The sequence below is a fragment of the Saimiri boliviensis genome, chromosome 2 (genome assembly GCF_048565385.1).
Source record: "Saimiri boliviensis isolate mSaiBol1 chromosome 2, mSaiBol1.pri, whole genome shotgun sequence".
Taxonomy (NCBI): Eukaryota; Metazoa; Chordata; class Mammalia; order Primates; family Cebidae; genus Saimiri; species Saimiri boliviensis.
The window spans coordinates 34,618,242-34,634,114 of NC_133450.1; the positions used below are offsets into that span (position 1 = coordinate 34,618,242).

A 15,873-nucleotide genomic window follows, 5' to 3' on the forward strand; every position below is an offset into this window, starting at 1 on the left:
CCTGGATCTTTTTGAAAGTCTAAAAGCTATAAACAGTCATCTCAGAAAAATGTACACATCTATGTTTTACATGTAATAATAAAGGGTTTGTGGAACTCTTGAAACATAAAGGCTCACTAATATTAATCCTGGATTAAGATTTTACCTTTGGATTATGTTGTCTTTTAGTCTATTTACTGATGCAATTTTAGAACTTAGAAGCTTAAAAGGTTTTGGAGTATGTGTAGGCCTGCTAGATATGGTCTAGTTTATAATTGTTCAGCTATAAAGGAACACAAGGTGACCTGGATTCTTTTTAGGAACAAGTGGAATTGATGTGATCTGGTGACAGGACATGACAGTTCTTTAATGCATGCCTCCTGGCTGAGAGTCTGGGACCCACTAGGAAATCCCTGGTAGATGTCAGTGAAGGGGAACAGAATATAACCTGTCTCATCCTCCTTAGGGATTTTACTTTTAGTATAAGAGCTTTGCCTCTTTTTGAGATATCTTAAGCTTTGGAGACAAAAGAAAACAGTATTAATTCCTCAGAATGCTGGGACACCTTTGCTTGAATGAAGAGTATAAATACTCATATATGGACTGAAGTGAGTGCTGCCATCTTCTCACTCCCCAGTCCTCACATAAAAAAACTGACACCCTTGGAGGGGCTAATGGTTAATGGCCCCTCATCTTGCTCAGGTTTCCAAAAAGGTTGCCAAATAAGATTCAGCTGGCCACTTTGCTTTAAGCAGCTGATGGTAATTTACAGCATTTTTTTTCTCTTTTCTACTGATTACTTGACCGTTACTGGCTGATTTTATGGAATATTCATTTATTAATAGAATTTTTTCTACACAGAACCCATAAAAGTTGGTTATTTTAATAAACTGAAGGATTCCGGAAGCCTCATGGAGCTGAACTGGCAAATGGCTCAAAGAAGCAAGAATAATGTAACTTCACATGCAAAAATAGTGTTTATCTTATGGGTAATGCATATTTGTACGCTTTTATTGGGAGGCAATGAAATTTCTCTTACCACAAATAAAATCTATGGCTTTGCCGGTTTCCAAAGAAAATTTGCTCTGATTGCTTTGTGGCAAACACTGGTTATAAGGATGGTATTTCTGTCAAGCACTGGTTATAAATGGTATGATCAAAGATGTATTATATGCCATTTAGCAAACCTTTTTCTGGAAATAGCCATCTAGGGAGCATATCACAAAGTTTTCAATCACATTGTTTTTCCCCTTCTGATAGAAGGTCAGGGGAAAATAAGAGCTGTGTTTGATTTAAATTTAAATAGCAGTCTTTCTGCTGTTACTGATCCAGGCTAGAGAGCCATCTGGTTTTTCTGTCCTGGTCAATACAGCTAATTAGAGAGTCATGCCATTTACTAGAGAATAATTAATCAATTACTATGGAAAGAACCTTTGGAGAGAGCTGGGTAAGTTGATCAGTACTCATTGAATAGTAACTGATTGATAATGTTTCCTTCTTCATCGACAGATGTTGGAGAATATCAAATGCTATGTAAGCATGCAACACACACACACACACACACACACACACACACACACACACACAAAACATTTTCTATAAAGGTCAATAGATTGACAGAGGACATTTGGGCCAGTAAGACAGTGACAGATATCAGTCAGTAATCTTTTTCAATGTTGTTCTTGGTGGTGGTCATGTTGGTGGTTCCTTCTTGAAATCTATTGAGAGGGAATTGTTGATCTCTTAAGAGATCAACAATGCTTGAGCAAATTAGTATCTCCATACTGACAGTGGATTGGATGAAACCCCACATGCACTGGATTCAGGTTAATGCTACTTAAAATATCTAGAATCAGTAAACATTCAGATCAGTAAATAGTTTTCCCTCTTGGACCACAGAATGCATGAACTTTCTGAGCCAGGAGACTCACAGCAAGGTGACTCAGTGTGTGGCCAACTTTTAACCTTTGTGGCCAGCTGGGAGGGATTATGGATAATGTATATCCACACAACAACTCATGTTCATTTAGTATTGGTATTTCCCACCTTACCCACAAAACCAAACAAAAATTAAATATATCTTCCACTCTGATCTCATTGTAGTTTATGGATCTCCTACCTGCCCCTCAGCTCAGGGTGTTTTGGGAAATACGGACTTTATTGCCTAGATAATGAAGTATCTAAAACATTCTTTCTTCCTCTTGGAGCCCCGCCCTGTTCTTCTCAGTAGAATATAAGATAAAAGGCTCTGTGAAGTGAGATTTTTTCTTTTTTTTTCTTATATTCTTTTATATCTTCTTATTTATTTTTTCCTCATATTTGTTATTGCTTTTTTTTTTTTTTTTTTTTTTTTAGCACAAAAGCAGAACATGAAGTGAGTTTTTTTTTGTTTTGTTTTGTTTTTGAGACGGAGTTTTGCTCTTGTTACCCAGGCTGGAGTGCAATGGCACAATCTTGGCTCACCACAACCTCCGCCTCCTGGGTTCAGGCAATTCTCCTGCCTCAGCCTCCTGAGTAGCTGGGATTACAGGCACGCGCCACCATGCCCAGCTAATTTTTTGTATTTTTAGTAGAGATGGGGTTTCACCATGTTGACCAGGATGGTCTCAATCTCTTGACCTTGTGATCCACCCGCCTCGGCCTCCCAAAGTGCTGGGATTACAGGCTTGAGCCACTGCGCCCAGCCGAAGTAGTTTTTAATTTGTGGTTTACCCCTCAATATTTAGAATGAGGTAAAAAAAATAAAACTTAGAGAAGGCAATGAATTCTTCATGTTCATGTCCCCATTTGACCACAAACTTCATACCACCTTACTTAGTTTTTCCCTTTCTAAAGTTGAATAGTAATTTTTAGTTTTTTTCCGCAGTAGTGTATTAAATGTGAATGTTGGTTGTGAAGTCATACATTATAAAAGGGAATAAAAATATGAAACATAGGAATTTTGGGTTACCAATTTTTCTATTATGTTTCTATAGCTTGCCTATTCATATAGGAGTATCTGCTGCTGAGCCTTTCTGTTATCTAGGCCAGAAACACTTTACTCCAAGTCAGCTTCAGACCCCAAATACCAGATTTCCTGGTGAGAATGAGCAGGTACTATTTGAAATTAGATCATTAAGATAAAAAAGAAAAGTCAGAGAGAAAAACCTATGCCTCCAATTTCACCACTGAGGTGAAGTTCAGTTTTCTGGTTAATTGAATTAATTACTGTGTTTCTTACGTTGTAATATAATGAAGTACTTTGGGTTTATTTCTTCAGGTAGTGAAACAGTGCCATTGGTACTGTTTGGTCTTTGTTTTCTTCCTTATTTTTCTGTGTACCCCACAGCAAATATTTGTGAGATGGCCCACCTAGACCTGCAGTGCCCTGGTGGTCCTCTTAAGCACTAACCATCAGCAGGGCCCCACTCGGTGGCCCCAACCAGCCCAAGTCCAGGAGGGGATGACCCTTTCAACAAAGCTTTAGAAGAGAGGAATCTTTCCAGCTGCTCTTATGATAGTAAATGTATCTCTGTACTCAGCTCGCTTGAAATTATTTTTATTTCTGCAAAGCTTAAAAAAGATAAAAGAGCTCTTAATGGCTACCTTATATTTTAAATAGCTAGAACTCTGTCTGCTCTCCTGAAATACTTTTCTCCCAGATACCCACATAATTTGCTCCCTTATTTCCTTCAGGACTGTATTCAAAATACCATTTTATCAAAGAAGCCTTCTGTGACCACCCTCTGTAAAACAAAAACTAACACCCCAACCCCCAGTACTCCCTATATGCCCTTACCTGCTGTTTAACTTTTTTCTATAACACTTGTCACCACTGGACACATTATATGTATATATTTTTATGTTTAACTTTTTTTGTTCTTTCTGCTCTCTACCCACATTATATATGTATATAATATTTTCCCCTCCTGTCCAATAGAATATAAGCTTCGTGAGGACAGAGACGGTATCTCTTTTGATCAACTCTGCCTTCCCTTCCCTGGAACAATGCCCAACACAGATCATACATTCAATAAATATTTGTTTAATGAATAAAGAAATGACCTCACTTTTATTTCTATTCTTCACAGTCAGCAGTACCCTAGGCAGCCAACTTTTAATGCTAGAAGGCATCCAGCAGACAACTGTGAAATGCCATAATGAATTCCACAGGACAGTTTTGTGATTCCAGAGTGTGAGAACACTTAAATGCCCTCACTAGATGGCAGCGAGGCAAGATGCCCTCCCTGAAAATTATCCCAAGTTGTTCTCTTTTGGTGGGTGGAAGAACAGTTCCAAGAGGAAGAGAGGTCAGGAGTTGCCTTTATCCCCAAGAGGAAGCCTGTACATTCTATGCACTTTCTGCATATTTTCAGAGCTGTCATATTAAACCCAAAAGGCCTTAACTCTCGGAGAGTTTTCTTCCTTCTGAGGCAGTCTTCTGAGTCAGCATTCTGTCTGGGAATCTCGTTTTCCCTTCTCATGACTTTGCCGTAGCTAAAGAAATAGGAAAGCACTTATGCTTCACGATGAAATAGTAAAACCCCTTATAAGCCCACTGGGCTCACTCTTTTTCCATTTTTTTGTTTGTTTATTTTGCAGTGGTATTGGGGGCAGGGTAGCAGGAATTCCACATGAAGTTTATAGCCCATTTTAAACATATAACAGGAAATGTTGGCACCCACCTGTAGTCCCAGCTGCTGGGGATGATGAAGCATGAGAATCGCTTGAATCAGGGAGATGGAGGTTGCAGTGAGCTGAGATTGTACTACTATACTCCAGCCTGGGCAACAGAGAGAAACTCTGTCTCAAAAAAAAAAAAAAAAGTGTACATTTTAGTGTATTAAATACATACATTTACATTGTTGTATAACCACCACCATCCATCTCTAGAACTTCATTTCAAACTGAAACTCTGTGCCCACTAAACACCAACTCCCCATTTTCCCTCCCACTAGGCCCTGGCAACCACCATTCTACTTTGTGTCTGAATTTTCATGACTACTCTAGTAGCATCATACAGTATTTGTCCTTTTGTGACTGGCTTATTTCAGTTAGCATGATGTGATGCCCTCAGAGTTGACCCATGTTATGTCATATGTCAGAATTTCCTTCCTTGTTAAGGCTGATGTTGATGGACACATGGGGGATTGATTCCACCTCTTGGCCATTGTAAACAGTGCTGTTATGAACATAGGCTGCACGTATCTCTGATCCTGTTTTCAGTACTTTTAAATATATACCCAGAATTGGAATTGCTGGATCATATGATAATTCTGTCATTAATTTTTTGAGAAACTATTTTCTGGGTTTTTGTTTTTTTGATAGTAACCATGCTAATGAGCATGAGGTGGTATCTCATTGTTTTGATTTGCATTTCCCTAATAATCAGTGGTGTTGAACATCTTTTGATGTGCCTATTGGCCATTTGTGTACGGCCATGTTATACTTCTTAGGAGAAATGTCTATTCAAGTTCTTTGCTCATTTTTTAAATTATGTTTTTTGTTGTTATTGATTAAAGTTTAACAAGATTAGTCTTATGAGTGTCCTTGTCTTGAGCATGTTTGTGGAGTGACTTATCAAATCACTTGGGCTGGCAGCTTAGAGACTTTTGAGGTCTAATTCAGCTTCCACCATTCCTTCAGAGTAATCATAGAATCTTAGAATTAAATGAGCCTCACAGAGTCATCAGTCCAGTTCTCTTATTTTTCAGATAAAGAAACTGAACTCACTGCTTTTTCCACTGTGCCCTGGGAAGATTACCTAGCCCTTATGTATAGCATTTAAACTTACCTCCGTTTACATTTTTTCTTATGTTCACTTAAGTGTTTTGAAGACTAGGAAATTGATTTTAAGTGGTTGCACAGTATTTAGTAATTTATGTTAGGCAGGAGGTTGTGTGTATATTGGACTTATACTTTTTGGGGATTGTTTGATGTCATTTTCAAGTATGATGTCTTTAGAAAACTCTAGGCCTGGCCAGGTGCTGTAGCCTATGCTTATAATCCCAACACATTGGGAGGCTGAGGCAGAAGGGTCACTCGAGCTCAAATTTGAGACCAGCCTGGGCAATGAAAGTGAGGCCTCTGTCTCTACAAAAAAATTAGCTATGTGGTGGTGCCCGCCTGTAGTCCAAGCTACTTGGGAGGCTAAGGCAGGGTGATCACTTGAGCGACAGAGTGAGACTCTGTCTCATAAATAAATAAATAGGCTGGGTGGTGTGGTGCATGCCTGTAATCCATCTACTTGGGAGGCTGAGGCAGGAGGATCACTTGAGCCCAGGAGCCAGGAGGTCGAGACTGCAATAAGCCAGATTATGCCACTGTACTCTAGCATGGACAACACAGCAAGACCCTGTCACATACACACACACAAAAGGAAAACAGTATGCCTTTCTTTTCAGGGAAATGAGCAAATGGGGATAAAAGGCAGGAAGAAGTAATGCTGACCTCAACTCAAAGTAAAACACTTATGTTAATCTTTGGAAATAAATGAACTCTCAGAATTACTCTCTGGTTATTATTAGATAATGTTAGAAAATGCTTTTATGAGTTCAAATTAGAGTAGGTCTGGCACAATGTCCTGTCTTTTTAAGAGCAAGCAGTTTGGAGCTGCCACATAAAAGATCATTGCTTATGCCAAGACACTAATTCATGGCCATGTTGGTGATGGCTTCCTGCTCAAAGATATAAGCTGGCAGTAGGGAAGTTCAGGATACTTGGCCTTGCATAAAAGATCTCTGGGAAGCTCCTAGATTTTACATTCTGCATTAAAAAAGTTTGTTTAATTGTGGTAAAATATGCATAACATGAGATTTACCATTTTAACCATTTAAAAATACACAATTCAGTGGCATTAAGTACAGTCACATTACTATGTAGCCATCACCAGTATCTATCTTCAGAACTTCATCATCATCCCATACTGAAACTCTGTACTCACTAAACACTAACTCTTCATTCTCCCTCCTCCCAGCTCCTGGCAACCGCTTTCTGTTTCTGTGAATTTCATTACTCTAAGTGCCTCATATAATGGAGTCATACAGTATCTGTCTGTTTCTGCCTTATTTCATTTAACATAATATCATGGTTTATTCATGTTGTAGCACATGTCAGAACTTTCTTCCTTTTAAAGGCTGAATAATATTCCATTGTGTATATTACCACATTTTGTTTATTCATTCATCTGTCAGTAGACCATTGGGTTGTTTCCACCTTTTGGCTATTGTGAATAATGCTGCTATGAAAATGGATATACAGATATCTGTTAGAGTCCTGCTTTTAATTCTTGGATATTTACCTAGGATTGTAATTCCTGCATCATATGGTAATTCTGTGTGTAACTTGTTGAGTTACTGCCATACTCCTTTCCATAGTAGCTGCTCTGTTATTCATTCCCACCAGCAATGCACAAGGGTTCCCACTTTTTCTCCACATCCTTGCCAATATTTGTCATTTTTTTATAATAGTCATCCTAATGGGTGTGAAATAGTATTTCATTATGGTTTCAATTTGCATTTTTCAGATTATTAGTAATGTTGAGCATCTTTTCATGTACTTGTTAGCCATTTGTATATTTCTTTGGAGAACTGTCAAATTTGCCCCTTTTTGAATTGGGTCATTTTGTTGTTGTTGTTGCTGGGTTTTAGCTAACAAGTCTTTTGATAGGCAGATATTTTTAAGAGTGCTTGCTGTGTGGTTCCTTATATGCCTATTTATCTTGTTTATTTAAAAGAAATCTCTGTACAGATAGATATATTAAAAATCAATATGTTTAGCCTGGTTGTGGTGGCTCACACCTGTGATCCTAGCACTTTGGGAGGCCAAGGCAGGCGGATCACCTGAGGTCAGGAGTTTGAGACCAGCCTGGCCAACGTGGTCAAACCCCATTCCTACTGAAAAATACAAAAAAATTAGCTGGGCGTGGTGGCATGTGCCTGTAGTCCCAGTAGTCCCATCTACTCAGGAGGTTAAGGCAGGCAAATCAGTTGAGCCCAGGAGTCAAAGGTTGCAGTGAGCTGAGGTCATGCCGCTGCATTCCAGCCTGGATGACAGAGCAAGACTCTGTCTCAAAACAAACAATATGTTTGTTATATTAAATATTGTATTTATTATTATAGATTATAATATATAATGTTATATATATATATACATATATTTTGTTCCAACAGTATATCCTTTCAGGCTCTGATGACTTCAACCTGTACATGTGGAGAATTCCTGCAGATCCAGAAGCAGGTGAGTATATCTTTTGCTTGAACGTACTGCTATTGCTGGCTCTGTTGACCTTTGGCATGCTGTGCCCTGAGGGGATGGATCTTCAGCAGTAGGGGACAGCATTTCTTTTCTAACATAAGCTGTGACCAAAGGAAATTTAAAAATAAAAATTAGAAACCAGATTAAACTGTATTCCTCAGACATAACCTATCTGATATAAATGATGCCTAGATTTTTTTCTCCTCCTAAGAGCCTTTCTTCAGACTTCATATAACTCCTTTATTTCAAATCTCCTATTTCACATCTGGAATATTTTTATCTTGCTTTTACACACTTTGCTTTTATCATCCATCTCCATATTCTTGCTTATTACTTTACAAACAGTTGGTAGGGCTGTTTCTTTCCTTTGTCCTCCCTGGTCATGTTAACTAAAGGGAAGCTTTCTCTGTTGATGGACAGGTATGTTTCCTGGGGCTTTGTTGACCCAGGACATCAAAGAAATTAGTAAGAAATATTTCTACATTTGCTCTAGTTGTATTCTGAAAAAAGACTGCAGCTTCCCATAAATTTGTATTTAAGCCACCTGGTCTTTCAAACAGTGTGGATCATACATACCTTTTTATTCTTTCTACTTACTGTTTTTTTTTTTTCCTTAGGATGGTTTGTTTCTTAATCTTCTTCATTCTTGATAATAGCATCTTCATGTGCTCAATGTGTGTTACCTAATGGTAGAAAAATGTCTGTTTTTAATACTCAGACAGCTCAATAAAACCATCTGTTCCAGGTGATACATGACATTAAGCTGGAAAATGGCCTTTAGGAAAATTAAAGGACTATGCCAAGTATATTACACAAAATGTGTCTACAGTAGTGCTCAGAGTTTAGGGTAGTTTTTGGCTGTTGCTGAATTAACAATATTCTTACCAAACATCTGCTTTTCAAAACCTGCTGAGGCCCACTTTTGGCATAATGAACATTTGCTGTGGTCTAGTTACTAAACAAGTTACAAAAGGGCTTTTTCCCTTCTAGAATTTAGAAAGCATGAGTGAAACACCTTACCTCTGAAGCACAATCAAATGGAACAGCAGCAGTCTACCTGAACAGAAAGTGATGTTGTAGCACTTGAGGTCGTTGTGGATGCAAGTCTTCCAGCCCTGTAAATTGTAGCTTGATTAGTTGAGAAGTAATCTTTGGGTTTAATTGTATCTTTTACCTCATCTTGAAAAGCTTTTAATTATTAAGTTAATGTGACTTTAAAAATAGAAAGTGGATAATCCTCCTTCTCCCCAGGACTGTTCTCCGGAAGGTTTGAATAGAGAGAATAGGAAAGAATTAGCAACAGTATCATAGTTTTTTTTTTTTCTCCCTGCTGCTTTCTTTCTTCTTCTTTCTTCTTCTTCTCCTCCTCCTCCTCCTCCTCCTTCTTCTTCTTTCTTCTTTCTTCTTTCTTCTTTTTTGTTTTTTTCGTAAGAGACAGAGTCTCATTCTCTTGTCCAGGCTAGAGTGGAGTGGCATGAACTTGGTTCACTGTAGCCTCAAACTCTGGGCTCAAGTGGTTGTCCCACGTTGGCCTCCCAAAGTGCTGGGATTATAGGCATGAGCCACTGTGCCCAGCCCCCTGCTGCTTTCTTTACTGATTTAGGATACGGACCATCTAGTCTGCCAGAGCTGCAGTACAAAGTATCGCCGACTGGGTGGCTTAAACAACAGAAATTAATTTTCTTACTGTTCTGGAGGCTAGAAGTCCAAGATTAATTTGCTGGCAGGTTTGGTTTCTCTCAACATCTCTCTCCTTGGCCACCTTCTCACTGTTCTCTGTGCACATGCATCCCTAGTGTCCCTTTCCCCTCTTTTAAGGAAGTTCTCATGTCACCTTCTAGATCTTCTCCAGAGATAGTACCCCTAAGTTTATTTAGTAGTTCCTAAAAAAATTATGTCAGTTCCTCTGCCGTACTGATTTTCTCTGCTGAATTTGTTCTACCTCTGTTTATGGATTAACTGAATACATCTAGCAGATTTGGTCTGACCAGGCCAGATAAAAATCTTTGGCTCCTTTACATCCAGCGTCACATAAGGTTTTTTTAGAGGCCACAGAACCCATGCTCTGTTAATACTTTCCACGTGGGTTGTGGTTGGTTCTGCATCCCTATCCTTTACTTGATACTTGGGCTTCTTAGTGCACAAGGACAGGACTTTATGACTCTCCTTGTTGTTGGATTCACTAACCATAATTGAGGGTTTGTTTTCTCTGTGTTATTCTTCAGCATTACATCATCAATCACTGTAAGTCTGTCCCTTCGATCATCATCTTGCTCTATATGTAACAAAAGTACCTTTTTAGATTACTTTTAGCAAGTCTTGTTTAATTTGGGGATTCAGCCTTTCTGCCAATATTCTGACAGATCCCATGCACATATTTTTTCTTTTCTCTCTCTCTTTTTTAAAGTCAGGGTCTTGCAGCCGGGCGCGGTGGCTCAAGCCTGTAATCCCAGCACTTTGGGAGGCCGAGGCGGGTGGATCACAAGGTCAAGAGATCGAGACCATCCTGGTCAACATGGTGAAACCCCGTCTCTACTAAAAATACAAAAAATTAGCTGGGCATGGTGGTGCGTGCCTGTAATCCCAGCTATTCAGGAGGCTGAGGCAGGAGAATTGCCTGAACCCAGGAGTCAGAGGTTGCGGTGAGCCGAGATCGTGCCATTGCACTCCAGCCTGGGTAACAAGAGCGAAACTCTGTCTCAAATAAAAAAAAAGTCAGGGTCTTGCTATGTTGCCCAGGCTGGATGGCAGTGGCTATTCACAGGCACAATTATGGCATACTACATACAGCCTTGAGCTCCTAGGCTGAAGTGATCCTCCTGCCTGAGCCTCCTGAGTATCTGGGACTATAGATAGTATCACTGTGCCTGGCCTCTTTTCTTTTTTCTTTTTTTTTTTTTTTTTTTTGAGACGGAGTTTTCGCTCTTGTTACCCAGGCTGGAGTGCAATGGCGCGATCTTGGCTCACAGCAACCTCCGCCTCCTGGGTTCAGGCAATTCTCCTGCCTCAGCCTCCTGAGTAGCTGGGATTACAGGCACATGCCACCATGCCCAGCTAATTTTTTGTATTTTTAGTAGAGACGGGGTTTCACCATATTGACCAGGATGGTCTCGATCTCTCGACCTCGTGATCCACCCGCCTCGGCCTCCCAAAGTTCTGGGATTACAGGCTTGAGCCACCGCGCCCTGCTTATTTTTTCTTATTCATGAATCTTCTGTTTTTCATTCTATTCTTCCTTCTTGTTTTTTTATTACCTCTACAATTTTTATAATTAAGTACTTCTTTTTGTCAAAGCAATAAGCTATATAATTTTTAAATCGAATAATATTAAAAAGCTTATTTTTTAAAAGCACAACAGTTCCTTTCTCTACCTCTGCCTATAACATGCTCATAATATTTTTTGATTTTCAGTATTAGACATTCTCTGTTGACTTTCTACTATTGAAATCAGTCAGCTTCCCAAAAGAGGAATCTTCGTTCTCCTCTCTGGAGAGTATTTGCCTGGTAATTAAACTATGTCTCTGAGAGCCAAAAAGGGAAATAGGCCTGTGGGTCTTGTAGATCTATATGAAGAATTTTGTTTAATCGCATCCCCAGCTATGCCTTGTGTCCCCATTGTAAAACTTCTTTGGGTCAGTGTCAACTGATAACCCTTAGACCTCTACTTATGTGGAGAAAGGATGGTTTTCTGGCCATGGGGACTCAGGGTAAGAGTATTAACCATGCTTTATATATGGTTTCAACTCCTGTTTTCAGCCCTGCTCTTCAACCTGGCTTCAAGAATACTTGGTACCTGTCCTTTTTATATGTAATATCTCAATTTTTAAATGTTGGCAATTAATGCATAGTTATAAAAAATATTTAGCAAGTTTCAGCAAGCCTAACAAGATATCTGTGGGCTGTTTGTATCCCTTGAGTTCTAACTCTGAATGCTTAGATGAGAAAAATCTTCTCAGGAAACTCTTAATCCAACCTAATATCTCTTTGACTTAAATAATTACGAGCCAAGGATAAGTGCATACGCATTCTCAATCTCTCTCTCCTCTCTCTTTCTCTCTCTCTCTCTCTCTCTCTCTCTCTCTCTCTCTCTCTCCACCCCCCCCCCCCCATTGAATATATGATTCTAAGGCAGGCTAGTAAAGGAAAGCTGACTTGCTGTAGTACACCTAATGGCATAATCAGAACTGGACTCTAGGTGATAAGAGTCAACATTTGCTTGATGCCTGCTGTGTGTTTCACATGCCTGCCGAGTGCCGAGAGAATGAGATGAAGAGCAGTCCTGAGTGTTAGCCAAAGTCAGGGCCATCTTTTCCTTCTGCACACTCCTGCTCAGGAAGACTGTTATTCAGTCTTTGTTTTTTTTGTTACACAAACTCCAAAGAGATGAAATTTATTTACTGTATAAACAGTACTACATAAGTCTTTCCAATAGGACTTCCTAGTGGGCTGAGGAGATCATTTCAAGATGTAAGACCTATATCCACTATAAAACTTGCTACCAAGGAAGATCAGGTCCAATTTTTTAAGTTGATTTCAAATAACTCATTCTAAAAATCCATTTAAAATTAGAGGAAGAAGCCTGGTGCAGTGGTTCATGCCTGTAATCCCAGCACTTTGGGAGGCTGAGCAGGGTGGATCACTTGAGGTCAGGAGTTTGAGACTAATCTGGCCAACATAGTGAAACACTGTCTTTACTAAAAATTAAAATTAGCTGGGCATGGTGGTGCACACCCATCAGCCGAGCTACTCAGGAGGCTGAGGCAGGAGAATCACTTCAACCTGGGAGGCAGAGGTTGCAATGAGCTGAGATTGCACCACTGCACTCCAGCCTGGGCAACAGAGAAGACTCTGTCTCAGAAAATAAAAATAAATAAAAAACAAAAATGAAAATTAGAGGAAGGAATAGAACTAGAACTGAGAACTTTGCTGTGGCAAAGAAAAAGTCCATCAAAGTATGTCTTACACTTCTAAAGAAGATAGGAAGGGCATCTGTTTTTATATGGTAATTCTGAAAATAAAACAAATAGACCAGCAGTTACATATAGAGCCAGTGTTACATATTGAAAGGAGCATTAGACTTAAAATCATACCTGGATTCGAATCCCCTAACTTGAATTTAACTACCACTAACTACATGATTCTAAGCAAGTTACATAATAGTGATTTGTCTGAGCCTCAGTTTCTTATGTAAAATGTCCCCCACCCCTGTCTTATATTGTGTGATGATTGAATAATCTTGGAAGCTTTCTGAAAACAATGCGTATTCAAATAGAAGACGTTATTACTGCTATGTATAGTAAGATCAGTGTAGATCCATCATTTCCAAAGCATTTTCTCCCCAGTAAGTTAAGTATGGAAGTAATGGATTTGGCAATGTGTGGGGAAGGTTGGTAGGTGTCTATTGAAAATATTTATATTGCCTTTCCCTTCTGTTTCCCCAAATTCTTGTTAGAAAGGGCTTTAGGGTTTTCACAGGTTGAGTTGCTTTTCCTGAGCTACATGTTACTCTAAGACCTTCTTATTTATGGAAAGAAGCATAATACGATAGCGTTGTTAGGACTGGCTTTAAATTCCTGATCCAGGCCTGGTGCAGCGGCTCACGCCTGTAATCCTAGCACTTTGGGAGGCTGAGACAGGCAGATCACGAGGTCAGGAGATCAAGACCATCCTGACCAACATGCTGAAACCTGTCTCTACTAAAAATACAAAAAATTAGCTGGGTGTGGTGGTGTGTGCCCGTAGTCCCAGGTACTTAGGAGGCTGAGGCAAAGAAATCCCTTGAATCCTGGAGGCAGAGGTTGCAGTGAGCCAAGATTGCACCACTGCAATCCAGGCTGGGCAACAGAGAGAGACTCAAAAAAAGAAAAAAAAAATCCTGATCTATTTATCTTCCAACTGGGGGCTTTGGAAAAATGTCCTAATCTTACCAAACTCCTGTGAAATAAGGATAATAACACCACCACCAACAATAATACCTTCTTAAGATTATTGTGAGAGTACTTAGAAGCTACTCAATGACTGTTACTCCTAATTAAGAAAGCTTTCCTGGCTGGGCAAAGTGACACATGCCTATAATCCCAGCACATTGGGAGGCTGAGATGGAAGGATTGCTTGATGCCTCAGGAGTTTGAGACCACCCAGAGCAACATAAAGGGTCCCTGTCTTCACAGAAAAATGTTTTTGAAGTAACTGTTGCTGGACACAATGGCTCATACCTGTAATCCCAGCACTTTGGAATGCTGAGGCAGGAATATCGATTGACCAGCCTGAGCAACACTGCAAGACTGTATAGAAAGAAAGAAAGAAAGAAAGAGAAAAGAAAAAGAAAGAAAGAGAGAAAGAATGAAAGAAAGAGAAGGAAAGGAAAAGAAACGGGAAGGGGAAGGAAAGAAGGAAAGGAAGCTGGGCATGGTAGCATATGCCTATAGTCCCACTTACTCAGGAGGCTGAGGCAGGAGTGCTGCTTAGAACTCAGGAGTTTGAGGCTACACACTTTAGCAACAGAATGAGACTCCGTGTCTACAAGAGAAGAAAAAGAAAGCCTTCTCCCTTTTTAAACTCACCTTTTAATATATCCTTAGAGATCAAGACATTGTCCTTCCTTGCTACCCTCCTGGAATGGCTGACTGAGTTGTTCTTGTGTGAAAACTGGCCTTGACTCATCAGTAGTTCAAGAGGGTTATCTTATGTGACAATTTTTTCCCTGAATGGAAGGGAAAAACATGCATTTTTACTGCCAACTCACTGCAGCCACCCCCCACTGGAGGTAGGCTGATGAAGTAGGCTGGAAACAGCTGTAAATGCATTTTTATGGGCCTGCATATGTCTGTGTGCTCTGTCCGTCTTCTTTTTCTAGATGTGTATTTGCTCTCAGTCACTTAGGCCTAGGTATTTGCTTTTTCTTCCCATGGACTTGGAAAAAACAGCTGTTTTTAATTGGTTGCAAGTAGTTGGTTATAAACAAATGTGAGGCACTTATGATGAAAGAAGAACTTGGTATAACTGACTTTTCTGTGCAACTAAGCATTGATGCCTGTGGAGCTCTTTGAGCTGTACTGACAGCATTGGCTGTGCCCATCTGGCTTTTCTCAGCTCTTAAGTGGTTATGTGGTCTCCAGGAGGCAGTCACTGTTCTGTCTGTATTGTCAGTATCTTTGATTATCTTTCTCTTTATGGTTAGAAACTTGAAGACCCTGCGACTTTTCACTTGGGCCTTTTAAAAATGTTAAGAGGCTTGGATACATTTTTTTAGATGTACCAGGAAAAGAAGTAGTCTCTTGCCTTGCAGTAAACTCTTTTTTTTTTTTTGAAATGGAGTTTCGTTCTTGTTGCCCAGACTGAAGTTCAGTGGCGTGATCTCGGCTCACCACAGTCCCGGTTTCAGGCAATTCTTCTGTCTCAGCCTCCCGAGCAGCTGGGCTTACAGGCACGTGCCATCACACCTGGCTAATTTTGTATATTTAGTAGAAATGGGGTTTCTCCATGTTGGTCAGGCTTGTCTTGAACTCCCAACCTCAGATAATCCACTCACCTTGGCCTCCCAAAGTACTGGGATTTCAGGTGTGAGCCACCACATCCAGCCCTTGCAGTAAACTCTCAATTCTATCAGTGGAGTCAAATTGTCTTAAAGCTACTTACCAAACCTTATTTTAGCAGATA

At 39.8% G+C, this 15,873-nt stretch overlaps 1 protein-coding gene across 4 annotated transcripts in view; it reads left to right on the top strand.

Moving 5' to 3' along the window:
• DCAF5 (DDB1 and CUL4 associated factor 5) overlaps positions 1-15,873 on the top strand; it is a 106,522-nt gene that overhangs the window by 74,244 nt on the left and 16,405 nt on the right. For all 4 annotated transcript variants that reach the window (XM_003924472.4, XM_010335199.3, XM_010335200.3 and 1 more), the window contains exon 7: positions 8,130-8,196. In XM_003924472.4, coding sequence (XP_003924521.1) covers positions 8,130-8,196 — 67 coding nt within the window. The remainder of the gene's footprint in view (positions 1-8,129; positions 8,197-15,873) is intronic.